The 9,567-nt window shown below is 37.3% G+C and overlaps 1 protein-coding gene across 1 annotated transcript; it reads right to left on the reverse strand.

The window, feature by feature from the left end:
• Nucleotides 1-763: 763 nt before the first annotated feature.
• metrn (meteorin, glial cell differentiation regulator) lies at nt 764-7,865 on the reverse strand. Its single transcript, XM_016525227.1, has 4 exons — nt 7,467-7,865; nt 6,311-6,738; nt 3,686-3,745; nt 764-2,386 (listed from the first exon to the last, which is right to left on the reverse strand). Exons 1-4 carry the CDS (start codon nt 7,565-7,567, stop codon nt 2,073-2,075), a joined length of 903 nt encoding a protein of 300 aa, XP_016380713.1. The 5' UTR covers nt 7,568-7,865; the 3' UTR covers nt 764-2,072.
• Between the last annotated feature and the right edge of the window lie 1,702 nt (nt 7,866-9,567).

The raw sequence follows: 9,567 nt of genomic DNA on the forward strand, positions 1-9,567 counted from the left end.
CATGTGACACTGAAGACTGGAGTAATGATGCTGAAAATTCAGCTTTGATCACAGAAATAAATTATATTTTATCATATGTTCACATTTTTACTGCATTTTTGATCTAATAAATGCAGCTTTGGTGAGCAAAAGAGACTTCTTTCAAAAACATAAAAAACCAAACCCAAACCTTTAAATGGTAGTGTAGTATATGTATATATATATATATATATATGGATAATATTCACACTGAGTGCTAAATAAAAATTATCTACTTTAATTTTAATTGTTTAAAAAAAATTTAATTTATTTAATATTGGAAAATAATCTATTTCAGTTTTTTTAACAACATCGCACCTTGTTTTCATTTAATAAGTAATTCAGAAACCAGACAAACACAAATCCGATGATTTTTTTGTTCTTTATAATGGTATATTTTTTTCATACAAACTCTACAATGTTAACAGAATATTTCATCATCCAGTTTTAAAACTCTAAAACATCTTATATACACTGATATCCACATAAACACACATATACATATATTTTACACCCAGCATTCACATTGGTTTGTTTATAAAGACATTAATAACAAACTCAGGCAGCATCAAATATGGCAGCTTCGCATGTCGGCTGGCTCTCAATGTTTGGTTGATCTGTTCATTTGTTTAGTGCACATACAGTGGGTACGGAAAGTATTCAGACCCCCTTAAATTTTTCACTCTTTGTTATATTGCAGCCATTTGCTAAAATCATTTAAGTTAATTTTTTTTCCTCAACAAAAATAGATATGAAGCACAAAATAAAGACAAAAGCAATAGCAGATAACAGAATTCGATGGAGGACAGTGTTGGCAGTCCAGCCTGAGACCAGCAGTCTATGTTTTGGTCAAGTCCACAGCATGAGAGAGTGTTATTTCAGACAATAAATTCTCTTTATAGATTATATCGGCAGTACATTTATTTAAACTACAAATAAAATCCAGATTTGTGAGGATACCCTGTTAATGTGCATTCACACTGACAACGGTTTAACCGTGAGATTAAAGCAATTACATATTCAGCATCACATGACTGTCTGCACTCCCATTGGTTACTCCGCCACTGCTCATTTGCATAAAGTTAAACTTTGTCCAAATGCAAAAGTCGAAAATGAATGGCGTTCGGTTGCAAATCGCTGTCAGTGTGAACGCAATTTAGTTTTTTCCATAACAGAAAATAAAAACATCTTTCATCAGAGTAAAAGTGCTCTGAACGTGTGACAGTGAGTTTATATCAGCTTGATAACATTAGCAACATCAAAGCAAACTAGTGGTGACGTTAACCATGAGGTAATCAGCACATGCTAGCTGTAGACACCGAATAATTAATATACTATTGCTATTGTATCTGTTTTTATTACTTCATGTTAGCTGCATGCTATCCTCAGCCTCAGCATATAAACCATAGCTAATTCCATATTATAGAAATATATATTTATATAAAACATCTTTTGCTATGCTACATATAGATCCGTTTTGGTTCTCAGTGCTTGCAGCATCCAGGTATCGCCGTCTTTCCCTTCCTTTCACCAGTGCAAATTTAGAAAAAAAGACGACATTTTTTTATAAAAAGAAAATATATACTCTCAATACAAAAACAGTGTTTAAAAACGTTTTCTTTTCATATACAGGCTGACAAATCAAGGTTTTTCTGTGGCGTCAAATACTGCAAAAGATGACTGTGCTACATGCATGGCGTACAGCTTATTTACCAACTCAACATCATGAGGACTTTGGATATTTCAATGATATGATGTTCATATCAAAGCGTCCAAAGACAAGATTTCCTGAGTTTAAAAAAGAGGCCCAGTTTAGGCCCCCGAATCTGAGAGGAATTAGACAGACATGGACACACAAACGTCCTCCGTCAGATATCCATCTTAATCCAGTGATCTCCGCTGAGACTTGCTCCTTGGTTGTTTCAGTGTCACAGTGTCTTTTTCTCTGTTCTCCTAAACCTCTCTCTCTTTCATCTGTTCAGGAGTTTCTCAGACGCTGCGAATCTTCTGCGACAGAATCACGAGTTTCGCCCACACATGAGCGTGTTTTTCCGTCAGTCGTTGACCAGAGTGCAGGGGATCATCAGGGATTGTTTGGCCTGCTCGTACACCTTCAGGAAGTCTTTGTAGCGTGGAGCGCAGCCGAGCCACGCCTCCCCAAAGTGCACGCGGCCGGTAAACAGGAAGCTGCCAGCGCCGGGTCGAGCGCCACACTGCAGGGCCGTACGGATCTCACCCGACCGCGTCAGACGCCCTGATTGCGGGAACAGCGCAAACTTCTGCCGGTAAACCCGCGTCGCGCTCACTTTGATCACTGCCGCTTTCAGATTTGAGTCCGTCTCCACTGAACGGATGTTTCCTCGAACCACTAAAAACACAGAAAGCTCTGTTAGTATGGATAGATTGTTGATAAAGAGTACATATTGCTAATGAACATCAAACTTGAGCTTTTGCTACTTTGGTAGGTTTACGATTTCCTTCTAAACCAGAAAATTCAATTTGAAGGCGCTAAATTAAACCGCTGGATTGACGCCAACTGGGTTTGGTGCGAATAAATCAGAAATCTGCTTTTATCCAAAGCAGTTTACAGTAGAACTTTGCAAGGAGTAACTTGGTGTAACGAAAACTAAAACCATAAATGAAACATTTTCGTTACTTGAAATAAAATAAATGTTAACTGAACAAAAATAAACTAATAAAAAAAGAACTGAAACTTATTTAATTTCAGCTAGCTGAGAAGGCAACATTTTCATTTAGTTTAACTTGATGTACTAAATTAACTAAAACTAAATCTGAAAAAAAAAAAATATATATATATATAGACATTTCAAAATGAATAAAAATGACAAAAACACAAAAAGTTACTAAATCTTCAACTAAAATTAAATGGAAAAAATAAATCCAACATTTCTCATTTAGTTTAACTTGATGTACTAAAATAACTAAAACTAAAACTGAAATAAAAAATAATAAAAACTATATAGACATATATAAAAAAAACTAATAAAAATTACAAAAACACAACAAAATGACCAAAATTTTAACTAAAAAAAACAAAAAATTATATCTATCTATCTGTCTATTTATCTATCTATCTATCTATCTATAAATCTAGTTCAAAATATTAATAAAAACATAATGGTATCTTAATGATACTAAAATAACACTGGTGGTGTGTAATACCTTGCAGACAAAAGGTCTGACCTCTACTTGGGTTTGAACCTGTGACCTTTAAGGTTGCCAGTCCAAATCCTTAAAGGGTTAGTTCACCCGAAAATGAAAATTAGCCCATTATTTACTCACCCTCAAGCCATCCTAGGTGTATATGACTTTCTTCTTTCAGACGAATCCAGTCGGAGTTATATTAAAAATTGTCTTTGATCTTCCAAGCTGTTTAATGCCACTCAGCGGGTGTTGCATGCATCAGTCCAAAAGAAGTTAAATAAATGGGCTAATTTTCATTTTTGGGTGAACCAACCCTTTAACTGTAAACCACCAGAAAGTTTGGCATAAAGGTTCAAGATCTGGATTGGTAGCTGAAGGTTGTAGGTTTGAGGTTCTTGCTATCCAAGAGCCAGTACCATTACAGGAAACGCCCTGCTGATTGCTCTGGATAAAAGCGCATTTATCCTAAAAACTAGAACAAAAAGTCAATTCAAATACTCACCAAAGTCACTAGTGCACACAGCCATCAGGATCTCAGTGTTATTGCATGGCCTGCAGGCTCCTGTGAGAGAAAGAGAAGAGAACATGAGACGCAGAAGAACATGAACACCAAAAGATGAGGCGTAACGCGCAGCTGTTACTTTAACGGCTCTTCGGTGGAGGTGTGATGATGTAAATGAGCACCTGATAGATAGGTGTGAGCCATGTCACCTGATCAAAGCTCATGAGAGAGGTGTGTGTGTCCTCATTCAAGATCCCAACACTTCCCTCTTCCTCTGTAACGTTCATCTGGCTGATCTATATGAGCTGGTAAAGCAAGTAAACTGAACAGCTGATCTCACAAAACCCACCCACACAGAAACTAAACTGACTCATTCTTCAAGTTTGTGTCGTTTTGAAGATGCTGGATGTTTGTATATATACGTTTACAAAAATGTACCATGTTAACTATAGTTTCTAGGCTTTAAGTCAGGGTAGATGGCTTCATTAATTTGAAACCAATGAAAACGAGGCTTTGGTGGAAAGACAATAGGCTGCATTAATCTAAATGTCCTAGCTCATGTCTAAACTTTTTTTTTTTTTTACTTTATATTTGTCAATATATATGTCCAATTAAATGTAGAAATTAAAATATTTTAATAAACAAGATTCAGAAAGTGTCTAAAAGATTTCAAATTAATTTGTGATTTTATTTTTTGTAAAATCACAACAAATTAATATGTGGAACACATTCTTGAATCAACACTAGTGATTATCGATATACTATTATATTTTTTTTATTAATTTTTGAATTAATTTTGAATTAAAATTTTCATTTTAGTTAAAGTTTTAGTAATTTTGTTTATGCCACTTTTATTTTTATGTCTATATAGGTTTCATCAATTTTTATTTAATTTTAATTTATTTTAGAACAGGCAAAACTATTAAAAAGTTTCCCGTTTTTGGCTGAAAATGTCGTGTAAACGGCCCCTTAATTTAAAAATGTGTGTCCATCGCATTCATTTGTATCATTAGAAACATTAATTATATCAGCCATTCTGCACTCTAGATGTCGGCCATATTGGTTGAGCATTACGTAAAGTTGAGCACTATTTAAAGTCATGATTACTGAAAGTTTATTGAATGCATCTCGACCTGATTTCTGCAGGCTGTGCAGCGTCACATGTGCACTTTCAAACAGCAACAGGTGTCTGTGTGGGTGTGAGAGCGAGAAAGTTGTTGGCCCTTTAAAACTTTTAAACATCCTTCCCTGTCTCCTCTCTGCTCCCAAAACTCCCAACAAAAGATCCGCTTTTCAGTTGCGCGGTTCCCCCCCAACCCCCCCGTTACCACGGCGACTGCGCTCTCATGCAGGTCTCCGAAACGGCTCACTATGGAGACAAACCCCCGTCCCATACGAAGCTTTTGTCTTTCTCTCCCTCCCCCCTCCACTCTTGGCTTTTCCGCTCTTCGGATCCGAACACTCCTCCCCCGTTTCTCACAACTGGCTGGAAGGAGCTTCCCAGCTGAGACGACCTAAAACTATTACTCAAACCTATTGCATTTAAATAACTGCAGTGCTACAATTGCAGATCGCAATTAAAAGTGAAGAATTCCAGCTTGTTTGTGTTCCTCGAGAAGCACAAGTCTTCACACAGTGGATCTACATTGAAATGCATTTCTCCAAAGTTCAAGTCTCATTAAAGTTTGAATGAATGCTCTGTTCATGACTGGTTTTGGCTGTCTGGTGCTCCTTGTTCTGCACCCCCATCCACCCAGAGGTCACTCGACTCAAACTTCATCTCCAACTTTGCATAGTTTCATAGTGTTTGGGCAGTTTTTTTGCAGAACCACCAACTTTTACAGGTTTGCAGAAACATTCAGGACTCAACTGCAGTTTAATTCACAGAAACGAACCCATGTAGATGATCTTAAAAATACCTAAGAGATGCTAGTAGTATTTTTTGGCAATTTGAGATTATTTTTGGGATAATATCAAATTATAAATGTTAGTTCCCAGTTATATGAATTCCAAGATCGTTCTCGGTTCAATATTTTAAGCAATGTTTTAGTAAAATAAGTATTTTTTGCATAGTTTCATATCGTTTACATTGCAATTTTTCATCAAAACAGGTTTGCAGAAATGTTCCGGATTCTCCTGCAGGCTAATTCTCAGACACAAAAAAGTACAGAGGAGTTGGTTGTAGTGATTTTTGGCATTTTGAGGTTATTTTTGGGCAGATATTCAATTATAAATGTTAGTTACGACTTTGTGTTTAATATTTTAAACTAAATTTTTAGTAAAATAAGTGTTTTTTTGAATAGTTTCATAGCTTTGCATTGCACTTTTTTGCAGAACCATCAACTCGGGACTCGTTTGCAGTTTAATTCTCAGAAACGAACCCATGTCGATGACCCTAAAAGTCCAGAAGATTTGGTAGTAGTAATTTTTGGCAATTTGAGATAAATTTTGGACTAATATTAAATTCAGAAAGTATTCTCTGTGTTCAACGTTTAAAGTATTTTTTTTGTGTGCATAAAATAAGTTTTTTTTGTTGTTGCATAAAATAGGTGCTAATTTGCTTGGAATCATTACATACTATGTATATATTACATAAATCACTGCTGTATCTTCCAGAATATTCACCTTCGCTGCTGATTGGGTCTGTGTTGACTGACGGCTGCGCCGTCCAATCCCCTCTCAGCTCGTAGCGAAACGTGGCGATGCGTCTGCTTATGTCCTGGTGAGGTGTGGCTTGCAAGAAGAGTGCCGGTCGTTCTCCAGGCATGGCACTGAAGCAGCGCACATGGGCCGGGCTGGAGGTCTCGTCTCCCACCAGAAGCTCCAGGACTCCGTCCCGCTTCAGGTAGAGCTGAGCCCCGCCCCAGTGCTGATCCGGCTTGATGCAGGCCGACACCGGGCTCCTGCTGGACTCGCCGGGACCCATGGCGCTCCACGGCAGTCGGGGCGACAGGGTGAGACGAAGCGCTCCAGCAGGGTACAGCCACTCCACAGAGCCCTCCGCACACCTCAACCAAACCTGCTCCACGTTCTTCACTGCCTGAGAGAGACCACTGCAGAGATGGAAACCAGAAGAGGTTAACCAGAGAAATCTGAGCAGGTCAAACCACTATGAGTCAGCTTATCCACATTAAATCTGGTGCAAGCACAAAAACAGTCATTCCTTGTGTTGTGTTTTCTCAAAACTTGAGTCTTGAGTCATTTGACCAGTGCATAAAGTTGCAGGAAAAGTTCAACGCCCCCTACTGGTTACTTTAACTGCAGCCATTTAAACTTTCTGCACTAGTGGAAACATCCTTACACAACCATTAGAACTGCAACCCTTATATCACAGCTTTCATTCCCTTATATTTCTATTTTTCCTTATATTTTACAAGCAAAGTGCTTAATTTACCCTTTTTTGAGCAATCGGTTTGGCTTCTAAGAATATTTGCTTAAACAATAACTATACTATTACTAAAAATATCCACAAACTGTATAGATAGATAGATAGATATGCAATGCAATTCAAGCACGTATATATATATATATATATATATATGTATGTGTGTATATAAGAGATGAGTATTGCATATTATAACTATTTATACGAAATATTTTATTAATGATTTACGTTACTGTAATTATTTGCATACTTTTTTGCACACTTTAAATTGCACCGAAATCATGCAAGATAGCAGAAGAATCAATGCATTCCAGGACAAATTGTAAACATGATATGCAAGATATTAAAAATGAACAGATATAAAGCATTTAACTCATGCATGTTGATGATATTTACCTTCCCCTCCAGCTGCACTGGTCTTCTGAGTAACTGGCCATCGTGAAACCCGTCAGGAATGAAATCCAAAGCGCAAAATGCCTAAAGCCCAAAACCTCCATCACTGCGCAGAGAGACACTGCGGTTATCCAGAGGCGAGTGCGTGAAGTCCTTCCGTCCGCTGCGTTTCCAAAGCTATAATTAAACCAAACGAAAACCTACTGATTCCATACTGTTGTCTGACCTAAAAGACTGATCTGTTCTAAACTAAACCTTCCCTCTCTTTCTGTAGATCAGTCCGTACCGCGCGAGCCGAGCAGTGAGCTGCTGACTGACTGCAGTTCCAGCGAGCGCAGGAGTTTCAGAACTGGACTAAACTTTAAACCCCGCCCACAGCAGGAGGCGTGGCTTCACCGCAGTTAAAGTCCAATCAATGGCATCTCCTCTATTCACACTGGGTAAAGAACGGAAGAAAGTTTAATCAGCCTTGAATGTATGTGAAGGATTTTGAAACATAACACGTTGTTGGCAATAGCGTCCGAATCATTTTAGCGAATCAATTGGTTCGTACGAACCGAATAAATGATTCACCGGATTCTGGCATTTAGCGTTACATTTTTGTAGTCATAATCGCTGTTTATGTCTGTGTTTTCAAATTAGGTTATATAAATTGCGTTGATTTTGTATTGTTTAATGTTTCTAAATAAACCACACAAAATAACTGTAGTATTTTCCAAATATTATTAATCCAGAAAGTTATTGTTACTACTAAAAACATCGTTCCAAACTCACAATGTTGTTTACTGCTTAAAAAAAAAAAAAAAATCACTGATCTACAAACAAATGCCAATCGGTTCTAAAAGGATCATTTCATAGAGTCGGTTCAAAAGAACTTTCGAATAGAGTCGGTTCAAAAGAACTTTCGAATAGAGTCGGTTCAAAAGAACTTTCGAATAGAGTTGGTTCAAAAGACCGTTCGAATCCGTTGTTGAATCAATCAATTTTTGCGTTCCTTCTCCAGCTTTCAGAGATAAATACGAAAAAGTTTGTTTTTAACACGTTTCAGTTAGCTTTATTAACATGGTTAAAGGATTTACATTTCCATGTAGTCAAAAGTTACATTTTTATGCAATCTATCTATACTTTGAAATCCATTTAAGATGGCTGCTGATTGATTTATGTTTGTGATGCAATATTTGTCTAAAAATGAGGGACAAAGTCAATGCTTGAAAACTGAATAGTAAGCTGCAAGAACTGGTCAAAGCTGAAGTTAAAATCAAGTTGAGAAGAACTAGGATGAAATCATATAATCACATGATAAATCCACTCCACTATAAAAGTTATGGAGAGAGAGGCAAAGAAAAGGGGGATGGGTGTGGTGGTTGGGGGTAACTGGAGCTCTCTGCAGGACGCCCTGCCCTCCGTTCGGCCCATGCTGAGGGGCTCTTTCATCTTACTGCATTATAAGCAAATCAAATATTCTTTTGTATCACCAATGCAATCTATCTTTATGGATAGTGTGCATGTGTGCGTACGCGGGCATGTGCCTTTGATGTGGTTATGACAGGACCTTTGACATATTCAAAGCCTGATGTCCAGTAGCCCTGCTGAGGTGTGTGTGTAGTGTGTGTTTTGTGTTCCCTGCTGATCTGCTGTGTATAAAGTGAGGCTTTTGTTCTCTGGTGGCCACTTCAAAGAATAGACACATGAAAGCAAACGTGGACGTGCATGTGTGTGTGTGCATGCGATTGTGCATGTTTAGTGTTGCATAGCAAGAGAATTGACTTTCTGAGTCTTCAATTGAGTCTTTTTCCAATATTTGCACACCAAAACAATAAACATGTTGTAAATGAAAAAATATGATGAAGCTAAGTTTGGATTTTCAGTGCAATGTAGTGAAAAACAGCTTATGATCCTATTTGGATTGATGTTCATGCATGCATCTTAAAATAAAAAAATTCTGTTGATTTGCAAACAAAGCCCAATATTACCTAATTTGATGATGCTGAGTTCAAAAATATGAATAAAAACTTTTTATCATGTATGTTTTTCACAAAATAAGAATGAAGATTTTTCATACTATAGCAGCTTTAATGCGCTCATCAAAATAACAAAAGCAGCC

The sequence above is a fragment of the Sinocyclocheilus rhinocerous genome, unplaced genomic scaffold, assembly GCF_001515625.1.
Source record: "Sinocyclocheilus rhinocerous isolate Xijiao unplaced genomic scaffold, SAMN03320098_v1.1 scaffold1694, whole genome shotgun sequence".
NCBI classification, from domain to species: domain Eukaryota; kingdom Metazoa; phylum Chordata; class Actinopteri; order Cypriniformes; family Cyprinidae; genus Sinocyclocheilus; species Sinocyclocheilus rhinocerous.

Excerpts from the sequence above, each read along its gene's own strand:
- metrn (XM_016525227.1), bottom strand. The coding sequence starts at position 7,567 with ATGGAGGTTTTGGGCTTTAGGCATTTTGCGCTTTGGATTTCATTCCTG. Across the intron at positions 6,739-7,466 it reads CAGTGCAGCTGGAGGGGAAG|TGGTCTCTCTCAGGCAGTGA; the intron begins GTAAATATCATC and ends CCATCTCTGCAG. Across the intron at positions 2,387-3,685 it reads TGTGTGCACTAGTGACTTTG|TGGTTCGAGGAAACATCCGT; the intron begins GTGAGTATTTGA and ends CTGTGTTTTTAG.